This window comes from Miscanthus floridulus, chromosome 1 (genome assembly GCF_019320115.1).
Source record: "Miscanthus floridulus cultivar M001 chromosome 1, ASM1932011v1, whole genome shotgun sequence".
NCBI lineage: Eukaryota > Viridiplantae > Streptophyta > Magnoliopsida > Poales > Poaceae > Miscanthus > Miscanthus floridulus.
The window spans coordinates 192,115,159-192,137,966 of NC_089580.1; the positions used below are offsets into that span (position 1 = coordinate 192,115,159).

At 45.8% G+C, this 22,808-nt stretch overlaps 1 protein-coding gene and 1 pseudogene across 1 annotated transcript; one reads left to right on the plus strand and one right to left on the minus strand.

The window, feature by feature from the left end:
• Positions 1-490: 490 nt before the first annotated feature.
• Positions 491-6,336, minus strand: LOC136469003 (SH2 domain-containing protein A-like; annotated as a pseudogene).
• Positions 6,337-16,062: 9,726 nt separating this feature from the next.
• On the plus strand, positions 16,063-18,799 carry LOC136507113 (uncharacterized). Its single transcript, XM_066501943.1, has 6 exons — positions 16,063-16,462; positions 16,549-16,695; positions 17,907-18,002; positions 18,115-18,246; positions 18,332-18,442; positions 18,531-18,799. The coding sequence occupies exons 1-6, from the start codon at positions 16,321-16,323 to the stop codon at positions 18,599-18,601; spliced, it is 699 nt and encodes a 232-aa protein (XP_066358040.1). The 5' UTR covers positions 16,063-16,320; the 3' UTR covers positions 18,602-18,799.
• The last annotated feature ends 4,009 nt before the right edge of the window (positions 18,800-22,808 follow it).

The window sequence follows — 22,808 nt, forward strand, 5'->3', positions numbered from 1 at the left end:
GAAAAGGAACCGAAAAATAACTTGTAGATCAAATGTTCAATCAATAGTTTATGTACATGTGTCTAAGAGCCATTGAAAAATCTTCCAGTTTCGAGGCACATGATAGCTTTTTTTTTTTTTTTGGCAAAACACATGATAGCTGATGTTACTGTTGGTTTTCTGAAGCAACTAGACTAGATCTCAATGGGCCCGTTTGGTTAGCCCCTCCTAAAGTTTAGTCAGCTAAATCTAGTCTCATTTAGTCACTATTCAACCAAACACTATGACTAAATGAGACTAAATAGGTTTTAGCCAACTAGTCATCAAATGTTGCTAAAATGGACTAAACCTCATTTTTTAGTCACTTTGAAACCAAACATGGACTAAAAAGCCTCTTTTAGTCTCCGAACCGAACACCCAACGACTAAAGTTTAGTCCCTAGTTTAGGTGACTAACGTTTAGTGCCTAGTTTAGATGACTAAAGTGAGGGGAAACCAAACAGGGCCTCATATGGCAAAGCATCCTCTCTTGTACAAACCACGAAGGGAACCAATTTACAACTTGTACATGGTAACAACAGGCAACAGGTGTTATGGGCTATGCTCTTGGTCTCTTGGATGACAATGAACTTGGATGCGTTGAGCTGCTGCTGACCCTCTTCTCGTGGCCCATAGCATCCTAAACCTGCTTTTGAATGTAAGTTTTAACAGTTTGCATCCTTGGTCATCTCCGGATGGCGGTTGGGAGCCGGTCAACCCTGCATTTGAATGTATGTCTAACCATTTAGCAGGTACTGAAAGGAACAGCGCCTGTGATTTGGAGTCTAGAATGCTTTACCTGCCCAATTGGGATAGTTCAGGTTCCTGGAGCAGCAAATCTTGCAGGTTCTCAGCGCTAGCATCACTGTTAGCAGTAGAAAAGAGCAAGGTTCAGAAATTTCGTTGCCAAAAGATTTAGAGGACGGGGGTAACATGCCAATCGTAGCATACCTGGAATCAAGAGAGAGTAGCCTATGATGAATTGAGTTAACAGAGCCAATGTAAGTGACAACTAGGCTACCAGCATCTGGATGCGGCCAACTTCGGGTGGTAGGAAATCTGAGAACAAATGTTCCTGGCTCCTTTAACAGTTCCCTGGAACTTCTTAGTGCATTCTCAGCTTCTTCTATTGTAATCAAGCCCTCTATCCATCTAGGTGTTGTGCAATCCCACAGCTTTTTAATTTTCTCTGTCGACAATGAAACAGCCACTGGGTATAACCAGTACCATAGCCTATCAAATTCATCTCTTCCTATGTCCTCGCCACAACCAGCAATGCCTCTTAAAACCTCAAGATCCTGAAACAGTGAATACTATGCAATTAAACATTGCACCATACAAAAAGTATACAACCCTGAGACTGAGAGTTAAGGTACTGAGGTCATGTAAAGAAATTCTACCTGCTCTAACAAACCCCTACTCACAGAATGGGCAATGTTCGTAAATTTTGTTATGATCTCAGGAATGGCAGATGACCAAAGAGCACGTTCATTGTTCTTTGAGATCATGTTCCAAGTGTCAGCACCTTCTCTGAGCAATCGCTTCGACATTAATATTTGGTTTCTAGAAGGGAAAAATAAATTGCAAATTACTGTCAATAATACAAGGAGAGAGGAAACTTTTATCAAGATACAAGAGTTCAATTACCTGTGGTGGGAGCATCCACTATACAATGAGACTTGGTCTGCAAGTTTTACCAAGTCATCTTTGTTAACAGTAGGAGCTGCACCTCTAAGAAACTTGGACCGGTCGTATGTGCTGTCTAGACAGTATCTGAAAACCACAGCGTCTGAAAAGGTTTCAATACCATCATCTCCATCTGATCCACTCCAAGAACTTCCTGAATCAAAACTGTCATAGTTGGATGTTGAAGAGTCAGTCCCCATGACATTCTGTGCTTCTTTGCTTACCACCACCTTTCTGGCATTCTTATTCTGTAAACAGATAATGATTATCAAATCAAGAAGTCACAAATTAAGCATAACTTGACAAAGTAAGTAGGCTAGCTAATTCATTACCTGTGATACCATTTTGTGGGCCTCTACTACCTTCACAATTCCACCTTCTATCTTGGAAAACATGGGTGTATGCAGACACAATGAATGTTCACGACCATTTCCTTTGTCAGCACTAACAAACCCTTGGCCATTATTGAGCAAGTCAGTTTCATCTGCTGTTGCAGAACTCGCCCGCTTTCCAGGACCCAAGGGGCGGATGGTGCGGCTTCGAGATATACAACGAATCAGTTTGGAATATGCTTCCAGGAAAGGATATCTTTGCATGTGAAGTGTAGAGAATTGAATACGGAAGAGCTTATTGTCACATTTGGAAGAGAGCTGGAACAATCAGACACTACGTTATTATGGACAAGAAACAAGCAACTACCATCATAACTTCAAAGAAATGTAATGATACAAATCGTGTTTTACATGGCGCGCTACAGCCCAACTTTGTTGGATATGAGCATCCCTAGATTGTGGCTGCTGTCATGAGTATGTGCAGCAGCAGGGCTAAGAACAGGAACTGGTATTGCATAACATTTAAACTTTCATTAGCAGACAGATTTGATACTCGAGATTCAAAAGGTTTTAAATTGCACACAAATCAAATTACAGAAGTAGTTTGTATGTAGTATTAGTGTCCATACTAGATATGGCGTATGGACATTTTATTTTAATCTTTTCACATGCCATTGACTAGTGCTAACTGTCCAACAGTTTATGCCTGTGCTGTAATGGCCTAAACCGTATCATAATGGGCTAGAGTTGCTTGCCGCTTGTTTTTGTGATTGTTTGCTGTTGTCTTCGGTTTGCTACTTGATTAAGTATTCTTTCAGGGGTCAGGGATGGTATGCGTCTTGTGTGTGTAGGTTTCCTTCTTGGTTTTCTTTTAGGGGTGGTTTGTGTCTCGTGTGTGTGCGTGTGGCTTTTTTTTTTTTGGGGGGGGGGGGGGGGGGGGGGGGGGGGGGGGGATACACAATATATCGCGGTTAGTGAGGAGCTTTATTTGGAAGAAAGTTACGTCCTCCTTTTTTTTGTTGTTTTAGCTTCTATTATTTTCAAAGTACTTGTTATCTACAGCCCCAAGGCAACCTTGACCCATTTTATCCAATCCTGCCCCTACATAGAAACACACTGTACAGTGAGTTTGTACCTTTGATGAGATTATAAATGCACACTTGAGAGGGGATTAAAAGGGTAGGATGGTCATTCTATTTCCATCCTTATTCTTGTGCCCAAGCCTAAAACATCAATTATTGTGAAAAGGAGGGAATGTTGTGACAAGTGTTTTCTTCAGCGGAATTGCAATTGCAGTTTGTGGAGAGCATGTTGGCACTCCCAATGATGGCGCGGTGTGTACCGGTTTTAGCGGCGCCCATGCCTCCCAAGATTTGTGGGGAGCACGTATGCACTGCAACATCGGTATAGGTCGCACTTTATCGGTTGGAGAGACAGGAATGGAATCCACATTGTGGTTCCAAGCTTGGCTTCATGGAAGGTTTTGGTGATCATTCAACACCAACACCAACACAGCAACATATAACTGCCCTAGGGCAGTTAGTAGGGGCTCCTAGTGAGAGCCTACCCACCCGGGATCGTACCCAGCTACTCGCAAAAAAAATCAAGAGGGGACAAACTCCCTCTTTCAACACACATAAAAAAGAAGCACGACAAGTTATTTAAAAAGATAGTTCATATGTGAGTGTCATTGCATAGCTATTTCTAGAAATTGCAGTGTCAGGAGTGAACTGCCAACATTTGGATGTTGAGTCCATAAGTAATAAATAGGCAGTATTATGCAAAGCAGATAATCTTTTCAAAATACAAAGGGGAGCGGGGAATCAATCCAAATGCATAAAACAAATATAAGAGAACACCAAAATTCCTTCCAACAATTATGATATACTCAAAGCCTCTTCATTGGTTCACCTGCACCCACAGCCGCTCAAAAGAAGAAAGTTATGGAAGTCATTAAGATGGAGTTTAAAAGGGGAAAAAATCCTTCCGAATATGCCTTCCAAATTCATTCCTACGGAGGAAGGCGCCATCTCCATGCACCATAAGTAGTTGCAATGGGGTGCGTTACACATACAGGCCACAACAGCCAAACATAGCAAGCAGCTGCAGCCTCTGCTAGGCAATAGCACTACTGAGAGAAACATTAAAAAAATATGCTTCCAACAGCAACACATGAAAGACAAATAACTTATGCTCCACATCAGAGAGACAGACAGACAGTGACAAGTAATTTCTTTTTGTGTCCGATGCAAACTGAAGCTATATACATAATAGGAAGGTTTACATATGGAGAAACTCACCTGTGATATCTTGAGTTTAAATAGTGCTCGCCCACGAATAATTTGTAGAGGCCTGCTTATAGCTGCGTATTCAAGTCCTTCGCAAGTAATAAGCAAAGGAGGCTCAGAATCATCCCTTGATTTTGCAACTACTGTTCCATCATCAGCATAGACAAGTGAAGCAACGACCTAGAAGATGTATAAGGTTTGTAAGAACACTATGCAAACAAATAAATTAGTATGATTAGATTTAAAATAAGTAAAAAAAAAATGAACCTCTTTATCCTTCGCAGGTTCACCAAAAGCGTTGGTTAGTACTACTTCCAAAATGAAGTTTCTCCGGCAAGATGCCTGCATCAATAAATTTCCATAATTAGGGTAGCCCATGGTTATTTGATTTAATCCATGATACGATACAAGTAAATATTTGCTACTATTATTTTTTCCAACTCAAGTGCAATTTCTCAGGTTGCTTTTTACATGCCATATTTACTGAAATTATCCTCTCTCTCAAAAAAAAAAAACTGAAACACAGAATTCTGCCATCACGTATTAGTTATGACATGACAGCATCTTGTTTACCTTCCCACCAACGATGCTCCAAATGCCGTCACCACCCTCTTCGATTCCATCAGAGCATGAATAGTCAATAGACAACTTAAATGGTGGGTTCTGCAATTCAATGAGAAAATTCACAAAGTTTGCACTTACACAAGCACAAAATCTGCATACCATTGGCTTAGATGAATCACCTTTGTGTATTGTTCTTTTACAGTTCCTAGTACAGATGAAACCTCAATATTATAGATATAGCCTTCAAGCTTGCCATCACTTCCAACTAAGCTAATTTGGTTTGCATCATCCTGACGGTCTGGCCCATCAAATAGTGAACAAACGGGGGGCCTCAGCAGTTAAGGGAACCATCAACGTGAAGACGCAGAACATTTTCAGTAACCTGACACAGTAGGTACAAACCAATGTTATAAAACCACCACTTCGACAAAATGTGGAGGATAGACTAACATGTGGAGATACCAGGAAACAAAGCTCTTGGTGGATGCTGCATGTTTTTTTTTTCCTCTAAAAAATTGAGGTGCACACAAACACAAAAGAAATAAAAGCAGGGGAAAGTTGTCAAACATGTTGCAATTTGTACTTTCATTTGGGGGCTACAAATGCAAAGGTATTCGATAAGGGGGGAGGCCTACAGTTGTTTACATCAGACCTCACACCCAATGTGGAACCATTTCTCAAGAGGGCATTGACTCGTAGATGATAAATTGGTTGTGTCAGTCCATGGGTAAGAACTAGCAGGACCAGGAGCTTCTCTGTGCAGCCTCATCAACGGGAAGAGCAGCAGTTTGTTTCCTTCACCTAAAGCGAGAAGAACGGCAACTTATTGTCATCTCCCGCAGTGATCTGCACAAGCAACAAATCCAATCGATTAGCACCAATTTTCTGATGGTGAAACTTCACAAGGAAACCTAGAAAAAATACCCTTCACTTTTTCCAACGAAAATGTTTTCCCTGAAACCGTATCAAGAAACACGAAATTCCATCAAACTAAGACATAGTGGAATCGAGTACAGGCTACTAGGATTTTTTGCTGTGCTGCGAATGGTGCAAAAAGGACAGCCCGGGTCTCATATTAGCCGGGTGATTTGGAGGGTACAACAGCATTTAACACCTAAAATCGAACGATCAAAACAGATGTCGAGACAGCAAAAGCAGCAAACCGTTGCTCTCTTCCAGTACCCATCCCGGAAACAAAAACAATTCCTACAGAAACAATCGCCGCCTGGAACCACCTATACTAACTGTGAAGAGAGAGGAATCCATCCAAACCTGGTGGAGGATCACCGAGGACGGCCTGGGGGAGCTGGACAGGTAGAGCCAGAAGGAGACGGCGAAGCCCCCTCCCCCCGCCGACTCGGGGCCGCTCCGGGTCCAGCTCGACGCGCACGCCGCGGAGGGTCGCGGGTAGCCGTCGCTCCCGCAGCGTTCCGATTCCGGCGCCGCCATCCCCCACTGAGGCAGAGGCAGGTGAGGGTTTTGCCTCTGCCGTCGTTCGGCCGTCTGCTCGGGACGATGGTCCGTCCGTTAAACGGTTTGTTGCCTGATGACTGTCGACTGGTGTGGTGAGGTGGGGGGAAGTTGGGTGGGGAAATGGAGATCTGGAGCCGTCGGTTTTTGGGTTGCGCTGCTCCTGTCCGCCGGATCGGACGAAGGTAATGTCCGACTCCTAGTTTTCTTCTTTTTTTACGGAAAAAAAAAAGAGAAAGAAACAATCATTTAGCGTTACAATTCTGGATAAAATCTCTATATCCGTTCTCACATAGTTCTCTCACCAGTCTGCACATTCAATTAGAATCATCTTTCTTAGGATGTTAGGAGGGAAACCTAGATGAAGTACACCCTCCACTGCGATGTTATCATCATCATCAGCTCCATGACGATGTAGCTCCTTCCGAGCCTCTGCAACCAACTCACTAAATAAATATTTCTTATTGAATAACACAGACACATTTTACATCTCAACAAACTTAACATATCCATAGCGATCTTTTTCCACGGTGCCTCTATGATATATGCTCACTAGATTGTCCATCCAGTAGTTCAAACAAAAATTTAAATATAGTTCGTTTAGTCTAAAGTAGCTACTATATAGTACCTCTCTAATAGATGCTAACCAACTACACCCTAAATAACTATGTCACTAACTATCTAATTATATTTATCCCACTAACTAAATCAACAAGCTATCTAATAACTATATCTATGTACCTATGCCACTAGCTATCTAACTATATTTATCTAATTATATCTATCTCACTAACTAAATCAACCACCTACATCATCAAATTTACTAGAACTACCAAATAATCAAAGTAGCACTACAATTCAACCTAACTAAGTACCTACATTGCATATTAAAAAATTTTACCTGTCCAAGTCAATGCAACGATGCGACGTGGACGCGGACGCTATGACCGAAGTAGGACGGGGACGCGGAGGACGGGATCAACGGCAAGGACGCGGCGAGCCGGGACGGACAAGGCAGCGCGGCCCGGGAGGGGCGGCGTGCGGCCGGCACGACGGGGATGACGCGGGCGCGGGACGGGAGGGGCGGTGCGCGACGGGGCAGAACGGCCGGCGCTTCGCGGGCGAGGCGGCCGGGCGGCCGGCACGGCGGGGCCAGCGAGGCGCGAGCGCGGTGGCTGCCGCGGGCGAGGGGGCGGGCGCGGGCACGGTAGAGAGGGAGGAAGAGAGAAATAAAGGAAGGGCACATACGTAAGACAGGGCTCAACGCCAAGATCTACGGCGGCGAGGTGCCTGCCAAGTCACCGCCACGTCTGCGCCGAGCCCAAGACCTAGACGCCAAAATCTATAGCACCGAGACATGTAAGCTCGACGCCACCAACAATGACGCCGAGCTAAGGGTCCAGATTTTAAAAACATACCTTCAGGGACATGTTTGTGAGAAATTTTCAAAAAAAAATGCTAAAAAACAAAAATGACGTAACCAGTCGCAGAAAAACCATGTTCGAGACGTGTGAAATGATATCTGGTATATGCATTTTGCTTCAAGGCGTCCTTGTCATGGGAGATGCAGCGCATACTAGAGCGTGTTCCCATTTCGATTTTTTATTTATTTTTAACACTTTTTTATAAATTAATTTTAAATCTAACACTATTTAAAAAAAAATCTAAAACTAACATTTTTGGCTGCGCCTATTTTTTTGGCGCGGCAAACGCCTGTGTCGCGCCATGCATGGTGACGCGGCAAGAGGGTTGACGTGGCGACGACCGGGACGCTGACCGGTGACGTGGCAGGGTCTGTCGCGCCACCGATCTTGGCGCGGCCCTACCATGTCCTGATCGGTGGCCCGGCAGCGCCAGATAAATATCGTCACGCCCGTCCGCGCCTAGCCGCCTGCCTGCCACGCCTGCCGCGCCTGCCCGCCGCGCGTTCGCGCCTGCTTACCTACTCGCCACGCACGCCGACGCGTCACTCTCGTCGTGCCTGTGGGCTATGGCGCGGCAGAACCTGCATTACTCTGACTTGTGTGTCACCTGTAATAAGCGGCCTCCGCTTCATCTACGGCCTCTGTGGCCTGAGTGAACAATGCGTCGTCATCCTCCTTCGTCTGGAAGCCTGGCTCTGCTAGAGCGATGAGCTCGCTAAGTCTACCTGTGTCGTCCTCAGCCTCCTCCTTCTGTAAGGCCGTCTCTGCTAGAGCAATGAGCTCGCTCAGTCTGCTAGTGTTGTTCTCAGCCTCCATCGCCTGCAAGCCCGCCTCTGCTTGAGCTATGAGCTCACTCAGTCTGGCAGTGTCATCTTCATCCTCATCCCCTCATCAGACAATACAATCGGTGATTGAACGGTGCGACCAGCTCGCGTTCTGTGCTCATCTAACTTTTTTTCCTCATACTTTACACAAGCCACCTCTCCGTCATGGTCCTCGCTACATCCAATCCCTTCATGTATAAAATGCAATCAGTTAGCAACACGATTATATTACATTTAAAATCAGGAAACGAAAAAAATAGCTTTCAAGCACTCACTGGCACTGTCGATGCGGGACCCACAGGATACCCCGCAAGGGAGAGAGAATATCTAGTCCAACCAGGACTCTCCCCATGTAATCTTAGTAGTATAGCTATTAAGTAATCCTACTAGGAAATCTCATTGTAAACGGACTAGGACTCTGGTCTCCTGACTATATAAAGGAGGGCAGGACTCCTGGGACAGGACACACGACCATTGTACAACACAACACTTGACAATCAATCCAACGCAAAGGCTAACGCCAACTAGACATAAGGTTATTACTCGATCTACGATCGAGGGTCTGAACCAGGATAAATCGACTGTGTCTTGCGTTAACCATCGAGTTCGGCATACGCCGAAGCCCGAACATACTGCCCCGGGCACCCCCGTGGCAGGCTATCGGTGGTAAAACATCGACAGCTGGCGCGCCAGGTAGGGGATTTCGGCGACTTTGCATCCGAGAACTCGATGGACCTCGACAACATAATCTTTCCGACGGGATCAACTTTCATCTTCGGCTCGTGGATCTGCGAGACGGACAACAACGGCAAGCTTCAGGGCCATCTCCTCAAAGATCCAGATCATCATAAAGAATTTCATATTTCACCAACTACAACGGATCAGCTCACTAGAAGATTCGCACAGCTCACAGTATCTGATTCAAATCAGATCTCACGGCCACTCATATCCGATTCGAATTTAAACATCAAGGCGAAGTTTTATCCGAGTGCTTTCAAAAAACCGAGTTCTTTTTTGGCAAGATTCCAGAGCACAACCCAAAACAACTTAGATTACCCTCAGAGTTCTTCTAAGAAGTCGAGTTCTTTTCCATTTAGGCTCGACAACATGGCAAAATCCTATCAGGGACAGTTCGAAAGATCTTTCAATCCAAGATGCGGGATACCACTGACAGGAGCTCAGGAGGGTCTCGTGCTAACAATAACATCCCAAGACTGCATCATCTATTGGCCAGGTTCTGTTCCTGAGGACAGCGGTACCCAACTAGTCGGCACGACGACGACAGCAATTCTACCCTACCAAGAAGGAGACTCGATCTACGACACCGAGGCATCTACTAAAGTTATTAGCAACTCCGACAGCATGAAAACTAACGCCAGTAACAGAATGACTCATGCGCGAGAAGTGCTCATGGTTCGACGACCGCGGTCACCATTAAATCCCCAGAAGCACCCGATGTCAGATCATCAGATGAATCAGAATCCAACATATCACCTTTTGCCCAAGGCTACGACGGAGAAACAGATAGTCAGAAATAAGCTAGAGAAAGAAAAAACAAGTTGAAGCAAGGGCGTCAACACCGTGCTAGGCAGCGCAGGGAAGCTTGGATCAGATACGAGTCAGAATTGGCAGAGTACGACAAAAGAAAATCACAACGAGAAGTCGAGGGGAGACGCACGGCGAATACACCTTACGATAAGATTCGAGAAGCATTAGAAGAACTCGGAAAAACTTCACATCCCAGTGAGAAGTATGAACAGCTCCAGGACTTGCTCCGACCGATGATCCCGAAAACGCATGAAGAGGAGCTCGATCAAGACTACCCCAGACTACCCGCCAATCAACAACCCTAAGGCAAGAAGATCAAAATCAAAGGAAATCCGCTTTCGAAAGACTTGGGCCGGGTGGAAGCCATGACGAAGGAAGTAGGAAGGAACATAATCAAGGCCACCAATTTGAACAACCAAAGAAGACTAGGAGTAGGGTACCTACCCAGACAATCTCGCAAGATTATTCCCGTCAGAACGACAGTTGGCCAGAAGAAGGTGTCGAATTCGAATTCAAAGAAACCAAGACGCACGACAGATTCCCCTATTTCACGAACAGGCTTGCATTGGTACGATTACCTCACAAATTCAAACCGTCTAACCACTCCAAGTATGATGGCAAAACTGAACCAAGGCAATGGCTCAGAATATATTCACAATTAATTGAACTAGCCGGAGGAGACGACGATATCAAAACCCTGTTCTTTCCCATGGCACTGGAAGCCATGCCTCTCCAATGGTTCGACAAATTGAACCCAGGATCTATCAGAAATTGGGAGGATTTGCAAAGAGCTTTTTGTGAGAATTTTGCAGAAATCATTACACATCCAATCACCCATGCAGAATTAAAAGGACTCAAGCAAAAGGGAGGTGAAAGTCTCAGAAATTACTATCGACGATTCGGCGAACTACGAGCTCAAGTGCATGACATAACCGAACGAGAAGTAATTGAAGCTTTCTCTCACTGAATCATGGCTAGGTGACAATTTTAAGACTTCTGCAAAGAAAATCCGAGAAACAATGAAGAATTCAGACGAACAGTAGAAAAGATGATTACTGCAGAAGAAAAAACACGAGAAAGGTTCCCGGACAGAAACAACCAGGACAACTCGGACAAGCAAAATCATCGAAACAGCAGACATCAAGAAAGAAAACGTAGACCAGACAATACTATGGCAATGGCCGATAAATCAAAGAAGTTTACCAAACCCAGAAGATATGATGACATTGAAAACATACGTAGCCCATTACACCCTAGTGGGAGGCACACCATCGGAAATTGCTATACTTTCAAAGATCGATACACAAGAAAAGATAGTAAGGAAGACACAATAATGGACGACTCAGGCGAGAAGAGGCAGTACTCGAAGACGGGCATATTCGGAAGAATATACCAGCACAGTACAACCTGTGAACAAAAGGCATTTACACTCAACCACCACCATACAACTACATCTGACAACAGCAGACTATCAAAGAATACGCCAAGACCTCGCATCCGAGTTCTTTCCGAACAAACAACACGGATATACGCTCGAGGCCTCGACCAACATCATAGCTTAATCAACACTAAGCTAGGGAGCTTGGCCTTTCATTTCGACTACCCCCAGAAGCTCGGAACCAAAGACAAAGGACCAAGAATACAAGAAGCTCAAGACTACAACGACGACAACACATCAAGACTCTTCATCCGACTTCTTTTCTAAAAGAGAAGAACTCGGAGAAAGCAGGATACATAGCCATAGAATTTTTTGAAGACAAGAATCAAGACCCTCCAACTTTTTGTTCTAAATAGCAAGAGGCTCGGGGGCTACACTCAGTGAGTGCACTTTTTCTTCGAAAAAGCGCACGTCACCAAAAGACTTCCTCAACGCAGATCACTTCAAGACACTACGACAAAAAGAACCCGGAACGAGCCATATTCGAGTTCTTTTTTCATAAAAACTTCAACGAACAATCAGAGCAACTTCAAGACAAGATCCTCCAGCTCCTTGTTCCAAATAGCGAGAGGCTCGGGGGCTACAACCAGGTGGATGTACTTTTTCTTCAAAAAGCACTCACCACTCGAAGATCCCAAGAAGCGCTATAAGGATTCACTCCAGAAAGTACTCGGATGACATTTTGTTCCTACTCAACAAGACTTGAAGAAGCAAAGCGAGACTTTCGGAGCTCAACCATGAAGTGCTCGGGGGCTTATCGATGCGGGACCCACAGGATACCCCGCAAGGGAGAGAGAATATCTAGTCCAACCAGGACTCTCCCCATGTAATCTTAGTAGTATAGCTATTAAGTAATCCTACTAGGAAATCTCATTGTAAACGGACTAGGACTCTGGCCTCCTGACTATATAAAGGAGGGCAGGACTCCTGGGACAGGACACACGACCATTGTACAACACAACACTTGACAATCAATCCAACGCAAAGGCTAACGTCGACTGGACGTAAGGTTATTACTCGATCTACGATCGAGGGCCTAAACCAGGATAAATCGACTGTGTCTTGCGTTAACCATCGAGTTCGGCATACGCCGAAACCCGAACATACTGCCCCGGGCACCCCCGTGGCAGGCTATCGGTGGTAAAACATCGACAGGCACATAATGCAACAATATGCTCATTCAAGACCTGCATTTGTACTCTTGTCTCCTCCCTTACCTCCTTCACTCCTTGCTTGCCCTCTCCTCCTAACACTCTCTGTTTCTCCAATCCTCATTTGTTAAGTCCAATATCGATCGGGTTACGAATATCGCGCTGTCTAGTAAACTCACACATTTTGTCTTGTGATGTTTAACGAATAGGTTGGCGTAGTCAGGTCCATATCCTCTCTTCCGTTACAATTACTTGTCTCCCCTTCAGTCCATTCAAGAATTTAGCTTGACCATCATAATATTCCTACATGCATTTCCTAGTCCTCTATTCAAATAAAAAATTATATCATATATGTCTTAGCAAAAGAAACAAAATATGATTTTATGTTTACCACAAAAATAACCAACCTCATCATAGTCAACCATATGACCATAATAATGGCTTATTCCAAGTTCCGAAGGGACTAGGCCATAGTTGGATTTAACACCACATTCGCACATGACAGGAGGTGCTTTGTAAATTACCATTTCTTTCTTCTTTTTCTTAACCTTTGGCGGTTCTTCCGACTATTGGTTCTTAGGACCATACAATCACTCCTTGAAACGATACTTCGCCATTGAAAACACCTAAATAAGGTGACATTAGTACATAAACACATATAACTCAACATTTCAACACCTGGCTCTGTCGCGCCACCGATCAGGACGCGGCAGAGCCGCGTCAAGATCGGTGGCACGGCAGACCCTGCCACGTCACCGGTCAGCGTCCCGGTCGTCGCCACGTCATTCCTCTCGCCGCGCCACCATGCATGACAAGACATAGGCGTTTAGCCGCGCCAGGAAAATAGGCGCGCCCAAAAATGTTAGTTTTAGAAGAAAAAAATTAAACAGTGTTAGATTTAAAATTAGTTTATAAAAAATATTAAAAAAAATCCCCATTTCATGGCGGATATATGAACACCCCATGAGGCCATCTGGCGATGAGTTGATTGCTAACTCCATTTTGAAGGCGTGCAGGTGGCGACGATCCAATCAATCAAATGCAACCGCTTTGCTTCCGTGTTTGAACTCGAATTATGGTTCTTCTTGTGTACGGGAACGTTGAGTGAGAGGATATGCATCGCCGTCCCTGCGGATGCACGAATGTTCAGGTTAACGGCCACATGTCGAGCAAGAATGGGAGTTTTTGTTTTCTTTCTATTTTTTAAAAAAATCTAATATATATCTGCGGGAGAGCACTAAAGGAGGTGCCTTTGACTTAAAAAAAACACTCCGAAGTGAAGAGAAGAGTGAAAAATTGAAATCCGCAAAAGAAAAGAACAACATGAATAATGTGTCAAAGATTTCATGAGCACGAGAAGAAAGCATTCTGAATTATAATCGACCACTCCAAAAGTCAAACCCAATTTAACGGATGCATGGCCCTACCAAGAGAGCTAACTCGTAGGACCTATTTTGTTGTCTTCGTTCATTCGGCCTGTTTGCTGGTTGGTTTCTGGGCTAGTTTGAGCTGGCTGGTGCTGGTTTTATGTGAGAGAAAAACACTGTTGATTGGCTGGTTTGGGCTGGTTGAAACCAACAAATGAACAGGTGATCGTATCGTCGTAGGACCTATTTTATAAAGTATCGTGAATGACTTACTTAATATCACGAACTACAAAACCATGTATATTCAGCACATTAAACTTTGTCAAGCCAATTATTTTACCCCCTACGTTGGTTTGAGCACCTGGGTTTGCCTACGTGGCTCTCCAACATGGCAGACGGAGATAGGGTGGCTGCAGGGCCCATCAAGTTGCACATAAGTCTGATTTGCGGTCTTCATCAAGAAAGTCGTGTAACATATATGTTCCAACTATTAAATCCGGATAAATTTTGTCCTCTAACTAATGGGTTCTGTTTTTTAGAAAATAACAAAAATCTGATTTGATCTCTACAAGATCGTAATTGATTTATTTTAAATTAAAAAATGAGACTAGTTGCCAGTTTTCTTATAAAGTGTTAGACAGTACCTGTTTATGATTTGGCCTTTATAAAGAAGAATAAACGTTTCAAAACATAGGAAATAATCACAACCAATCACACGGCAGTGGCGAGACGACCGGACACAGGACAAATGACACGTCTGTCAAAAACAAGAGGCTTTTATATATTATGTCATTAAAAAGTTTGTAATTACATATAATCATTAAAAATTTGACGGTTCTGAACTTCTTTGCTCTCCAGGCCATTCCGTCAGTGTTCTGTTAGTTTTTCACCGTTACATGTGGGTCCGGTCAGTATAAAGGTCCATAATACCCCCTCATCAGCGCTAACCAGATCTAAATCTAGCAGAACAGTAGCAACAATCGATAGTAAAGGGCGGGAAAAAAAACGAATCCATCGAAAAGCAAAGAGTAAGGAAAGGATCGAGTGCGGGGATGTTGGAACTGGTGACCCATGGGCATGACGATGCGGCAGTGGCACGCGCGGCTGCGCGTGATGCAGTGCAGCCACCACGCGCGCAGGGCGACCTCGGCGGTAGCGCACCCGGCCGCGCGCGGCGCAGTCGACGCGTAGGTCGACCTCCCGCATCTGGAGCAGGATGAGCGCGGGCGGGTCGAGGCGTCCGTACACGTGGGGCTGGTAGCTGGGCACGTCGGGGCTGTCGACGGCGCCCATGTCGACGACGACCGCGTACGCCATGGGCGCCGTGGGCATGAGTTGCTGCCGCAGCAGTGCGACGGCGGCGGGGTCGTTGTTCCCGCGCTCCATCGCCAGGTGCGGGCGCGGCGCAGGCAGCCCGCCCCGTTGGGCAGCACGAGGCGCTTGGTGAGCTTGAGCCCGTCCTCCACTGCGCGCGCGAAGGCCTCGTCCATGCGAAGCTACTGCCCGGAAGTGGCGTGGCACTAGGGCCGGCGGTGAGGTTACCAGCTGGGCATGGCGATGGACCATGGGCGCGAGCGCGGGCGAGCTCCGCCCTGGCCGTCGTGGGCGAGCTCGGCCCCGGCCATCCGTCGCAGGCGCAGGCGCGGGCAAGCTCCGCCCCGGCCGCACGCACGAGAAGAGAGATCGAGTTTGAGAGAGAGAGAGTTTGAGAGAGAGGATAGGGATGGGATATTATGATTGGGATATTATGATTGGGCCCACATGTAACGGTGAAAAACAATCATAACACTAATGGAATGGCTTGAAGAGCAAGGAAGTTCAGAACGATGACAGTCGTGGTCAATTTTTTAATAACTTATGTGTAATTACAATATTTTTTAATGGCATACCTACATGTAAAAGCCTTAAAAAAAACAAATGGCCAAATGGGGCTCACGCCTCACCGGGCAGCGCCACCTGGGAGCTCGCTTTGACTTCGCCATTTCCTGGTCTGCTGGCGGCGGCGGCGGCTGCTGCTGCATCGTCGAGCCTCGGCGGCCGAGTCAATCCAGGGAGGCGAGAGTCATAAAAGCTCCCCCGCCCCGCATGGCCTCGCCTGCCAACCGCCCCTCCCTCCCTCCCACTTAAACGCAACCGCCCGCCCACACACGGAAAAGCGACGACGAACGAACACAACCGCCCACACGCGGCGGAGCCGACCCCGACCCCAAGATGCTCGCGGCGGTAGGAAGCCGAGGAGGGGTTCCCTGCGCCGCCGCGCCCGCGCTCGTGGCGGTGGCGCTCCTGGCCCTCAGCGCTGTCTCCGCCGCCGACTTCTTCTCCCCTCTCGCACCCATCTTCTCCCCCGTCATCAGTAAGCGCGCGACGAGCACCCTCCTGAGTCCTGACTCTCCGAAGTCCGAACCCCGATCCTTGACGATTCTTCTCATTCGGTCGCAGACTCCATATGCAGCACGGTGGCCTGCGGGCAGGGCAACTGCACGGTGGCGCCGGGCACGCTGGGCTACCGCTGCGACTGCCGCCCGGGCTGGACGCAGCTCCACGTCGGCGACAGCCTCAGGTTCCTGCCCTGCGTCGTCCCCAACTGTAAGCACGACACTCTCCTCCGATCCATCAGCTCACTCCTCCTCTGTATCTGTATTGTAAAGTAAAGTAAAGTAGGACGGCCTCCAATTAAGTACAGCACATACATATACTATCAGTGATTCACTGAATATTCTGCTTTCTTTACTAGTCATCACTCTCGCGTCGCGCGTGTTGCGTTGCCTGGTTGGGCTAGCTTACAAGTCACGAATGGCCTGCCAGCACATCTGAGCTAACACCATCCGCCATCCGCACCGTGCGTGCTTCCTTCTTGTTTGTTGCCGTCAGGGTCGACGCATAACTAACAGCCACCCCAGCTTCTCTTCTCTTGTCTGCTTTATTTGAGTATATGATCATTTTGCTCCCTGATACATAGCCCGGGTGCGTACGGATATTGGGAGAGTAGTGCGCACTCATCATCAGTTCGGCCAGATTCAGTAGGTAGGGTACTAGTACTAGTATACCAAACTTCGCCGGATCGTGTTCTGCTCCTGCCAGCCCAAAGATCTTCATAGCGGATATGTTGAATTAGGGACAGAATCATAGCAAGACTTAAAAATTCAGGACATGAAACGCATCTGAAAAAGTCTGATGTTGGGGGGCTGCAGTTGTACTTTGCACGCATTATGCACCCACATGTATTGCGTGCAAACCCAATCGGGACTACCGGACTAATGTAGTGTTTTTTGAAGGAAAAGTATACTAATGTAATGTTCGGCAAGTCCTTTTTTTAGTCAACCTTGGGAAGTACTGTTCATCAGGACTGAAAAGTCTGAATGCATATGCACTTCATTGGACCTTCTGTGGCATTTCAGTTTCGTTGTCAGTCTACGGTCTCTTCTACTGCTAGAAGAGAAGACGGTTTCATAAGCTCAGGGCGTGTCTCCATCAGTAAGAAAATGGATGGCATTCTTTGGAGTGTTCGGGTGCAGTATCGTTTTCAGAGTGGCTTTATGCATTTTACGCCACAAGGAATGCTGCTGAAAATTACATGATGCCTTTTATTAGTCTATTTACTTGTTCAGCCTTCACGTTCGCGTGACTTCTGAATTAATTGCCTGCAGCTGCCTCTATCTTCCAACGTCACATACAAATTTAACCTGGAATATCCATCAATATCCTTATAGCAACAGCTTTCTTTTTGTCCTGGCAACAGTTTTATTGATGCGTCCTCATATCGTTTCAAATGATCAGATCATGGTATTTCCTTGCAGGTTCCATTGACAGCTCTTGTTCCAATGGTTCACCAGCACCAGCACCAGCACTAGCACTGACGCCTTTGCCAGCACCTAAAAACTTCTCGCTCGACCGTAATTTCCACATCTCATTACTCCTGAAACATATATGATTTTGCTGTAACCATGATGTTTTCATGCCATATCTTTGATTTTAAATTCTGCCTGTGCCATTCCACACCTACAGCTTGTGAACTGGCATACTGCGGCGCTGGAGGCACATGTAGGAAGAACGGCTCTGGTCTCAGCTACCACTGTGAGTGCAAGGAGGGTCACAGCAACCTTCTCAACATGACCACGATGCCTTGCTTTCAGAACTGTAAGATCAAACGCCACAAGCGATCTGCCTTCCGAAACACGGGCTGCCATATTTCATCCCCTAATAATTCATGCCGCCACTGCAGGTTCCTTCGGCGCAGATTGCGCAAGCATAGGTATTCATCCCTCCTCAAACAGCCCCCCTGCACCACCTGGCTCTGAGAGCATTTCTAACCAAAGCCATGCAGGAGCACCAGGTACAAAGTTCTTTCAAATGTATGCGTGTGTGTTTTCATGCAAGGATTCAGGTAACTAACCTACTGCTGTTGCCTTGTAACTCTACAGGATCCATTTCACAGCGAATTCTACTGCCACTGCTGCTCGTGGTCTCACTGGCCGTCGGTCAGGCGATATAGGTCGAGGATGGAGCATCCCACGGTAGCGCTAGACTGTTTTTATCCACGGGACAGTATAGAGTTGATAGCTTGTTAGGGATACACTTTTGGATGTGTGTTGTACTGCTGCACGGTTACTTTTGGTGGTTGATTTGCAGTGTAGGAGATGTTGTTACCCGGATCATTTTATGTTGATATGGAATAAAGTGCTTCTGTGAATACTGGGATAAATAAACTGACTCCTCATTGGGTAGCTGCACTTAACTTGCTTGCTCTGAACTTCTGATCAGATTCAGATAAGATTATGACAGAGTTTTGCTTCAGAGGACAGAGGATAGTGTTCTTTCTTCTCTCTGACTTTTGGGTGACATTGGTACCCGAATGTTCAGAGCCTTTTTACTTCAGAGGACAGATAAAATTAGGCTATTTTGATGTTTTGGATTTATTGCATTCAGTTCATCATTTCCTTTTTCTTCTACTCTTATAAGAACAGGTAGTAATAAAATTTGTATTTACCTGGCAATGCATGGATCATGGGTGTTGTGCTAGACTGCTGGTTAAAATAGAAGGAACACGCTAAGTATTTGTATTCGCCAGAATCATTTGAAATACTTTATTATTATAAGATTTATCTTCCTCTCGGTTTTCATAAAAGTGAACCACATAACAGGCCATAAAGCGGCGTGTTTCCTTTCCATGAACAGTGATGATGGGCTACGACGGACATGTAATGGCCCGAGAGTCCTAGTGCCTTTTCATGGGCCCAGAGTCTTCCATCAACATATGGACCTCCACAGCTTCTTCAGTAGAGATTTGTCCTTGGGCCTCCCGCGACTGGAAATAAACTATAGTACTTGCTGGTCGGATAGTGTGTTCGTGGACGACGAAACTGTCGAAACATGTAAGCTCTGTAGAACAGAGAAACTGCCAATTTTGCAGGCGGACATCATGCTGAAATACTGAAAAACAGTACTAAACCCAGTTGTAATTAACAACGCAAAACTGCAAATTGACCATCCACTTGCATCCACCATGAACATATTTAGACTGTGCAACTGACAAGGCTAACAACTGACTGACTGAGTTGTTGCTGTCCATCACACCATCACGTTTGGTTCTCCAAATGAAATCAGCAGGGCAATCCAGTGCAGCGCATTGCATGCGCTCCGAGACACGCAGGTCGCTCCCCATGTTTCCCCAGCTACAGAAGCTGGCCTGCATCGTCGGACAAGAAAGATGCTTGTTTCTGTGTTACTACGAGCAAGCACCAACAGCTGGGGGCTGTTTTCAGATTGTTCCTTATTTCTGTGTTACTGCTCCGCGTTCTAGCTTGTCCCTTGGTTCTGTTCTGCGTGGAGGGAATCGGGGAAGTGGTTGCGCTGCTCACGAACAGCAACAGCAACAGCAACAGGGCGGGCGAGCATGAGCACGAGCATCGCATTGCTGCAATGCAAGAGCAAGCAAACGTTGCTCCAAGAATACTGTTAGAAGGAAGCGAACAGGCGTGCAGGCGAGGCTTTGGCAGCTGCGCCGGCGCAAACTGCGACGGTTCCCAACCCAACCGTCCACTGCCCACACCCTTTTTCGTTTCGAGAGAAAACGGGAGCTGTAGAACTGTAGACAGGTTCAAGAACGCAGATTTTCAGGGAAAGCGTCGTCAGCAGTTGGATAAGCTAAGCACACAGATTTTGCTCCATCTCCTACGGACCTCAGCAGCTTCTTTTATTTACGTTTTTTGTAAAAGAGCAGCAGTCATCAGTAATTTTTTTTATCTTTGTTATTACTTATTAGTACTACTATTATCCAGATTCCAACAGCAGCTGTACCCTGGCTAGCTAAAAAAAAATGAGAGTGACGCATTAGACTTGACGAGAGCTGTAAGCTTTTGGTGTCGTAGGCTGTAACCCTTTTTTAGGACTCTTGTACCATCTCCGGCCAGCTTCGCAGTAGGCTTTTAAAAAATGCTCCAGGACAAGGCTCAGGTGTCCCTGCTATTAGCAGGGCTTCTTTCGGAGTTGCAGCTATTTTCTTCCAGTTTTGCCGATTCCTAGTTTAATTTCTCAAGAAAAACTAGCTTTTTACTATAATGTATAAGATTCTCTAAAAGCCGAAGCTGTTTTGAGACGAGAAACCTAGAAAACAAGGCCTCACTACCCTCCCAACAGTATGCCCACAAAAAATTTCTAGCTCAAAAAATAATTAGTATAGAATTGGCGTTTTTTCCCTGGACGGAGGGAAGTATTCACATTTACGGTTCCAAAATAATTTATTATAAAAAATATATTTCAGAATTAATCTAATGATAATTATTTGATATCATAAATATTAATATTTTTTATCTATAATTGATCGAACCTTATAAGATATAAAACAAACGATCATTGTGCTAGAATTGCATTCTTTATTGGACGGAGGGAGGTAAGTGTCACCGTGGCACTCGTGTCGGTCAAGTTTTCTCAAATTTGATTAAGTTCATAGAAAATATTAGCAATATTTGTATCTCTGGATAAATTTACTAAGAAAATAGATTTAACCATATCTAATGTTACAAATTAGGTACTATAAATATTAATATTATATTTATATATTTAGTCAAAGTTTAAGTACGTTTGACCTTCTCGAAAATAAGAACGGTAAATAAAAAAAGGACAAAGGGGGTAAGTAGCAAGGAGTCGTTTTGATTTTTGAGGGTAAAAAATAAACTGAATAAGAGGAAGAGCTAGCAGAGCCGCCAGGATTCCAAGCTTCACCGGCTCCATATATGCTACAATAGTACTACAGTAGTCTACGACCTTGTTTGGAACGGCTTCTCAGCTGTTTCCGGTGAAAAAAATCGGACAAAGGCCCCCAAACGCAGCGCTTCGGTATCGGCTTCTTTCCCGTGCTTCTTCTCCCCATGCTGTTTTCCACATAAAATAAAAAAGCGACCTTAGGCGAGCGTCGGGGAGAAATCCAACTGATCCGGCAACAACCGGATTGAGTGCTATCGGATCTGGGGGTCGTTCCTACTCGCCATGAGCGCGCCCTTCGGCAGCCGCTCCTCTCTTAGGTTAGTACTCCGTCTCGCCCAACGGAGACTCATACCGCCACCAACCACTCCAGGTCCAAGCGTATGGGCCTGAGTCAAAACTCTGACATCAGGGAAGAGACTGACATGACTCGATATAACCCGTGGCCATGATGGGTCATACCTGAGAATTCACATCAAGAACAGCGTCGGGCGTGCCGGTGCTATTCTGCCTAACCCTCGTACGAACGCTGACAGACGCGTCAGTTTACCACGACGTCCGCTGGGACGGAATGGAACGCCATGACCGGCAGATGACGCCTGCGCATGGCGCCAGCGATGAACAGGGCCGCGATGTAGAGCCGTCCCTGTTGACATCAACAGGATCGGTAGGACCCGTGTGAAGGAGGAGAAGGACCCGACGATCCTGGAAGCCTTCTTCCCTCTCTCTCTCTCGTTCTTCTCCTCTTCCTCCGCTGTAACCCGTGCTTTCCCTTCGCCTATAAAAGGGGAAACAGGGTGGGGCATGAAAGGGGATCCGGATCCGAACGAAACCGAACCACGAGATAAAAACACAAGAGCACGACACGAGCACGGGGCTGAGCAACGATCGAGCTCTCAACACCCGTTCACTTCTTTCACTAGAGACTTGGGATCCTTTCCCTCTCTCGTCCGTTCGTAACCCCTACTGCAAACCAAGTGCCAGTAACACGAGCAGCAGTAAACTTGGATGTAGGGAAGTTTCGCCCGAACCAGTATAAACCCTTGTATCATTTGAGCACACCATCCGAACCAGACGCGCAAATACAAATTTAATCGTCGGTGGTTCAAAAACACCGACACTACCATTCATACAACCACACCTAAGGGACAGAAAGAGCAACCATAAGCAACATACAGTTCATGCTTGCTGGCCTATTTCTCAGTAAATTCGATCCAAGCTGTCCAAATATGTTCATATCAGAATTGGATGCTGAAAGCTTTAGTTTGGTTTTGGTGAATTAATGAAACCCTAGGTACTAACCTTTGGCTCCAAGTGATTATGAGATAGGTTAGTATACACCAAGTGTTGGAGCAAAGATGAAGTCCATAATGAAGTTGGTGGACATGTGATGATTGTGATCAAGCTCTAAACTTAGGAAAGAAGAAAGAGAAATAAAAGGCTCAAGGCAAAGGTATATTTAATAGGAGCTTTTTGTTTTGGCACTCAAGACACCAACT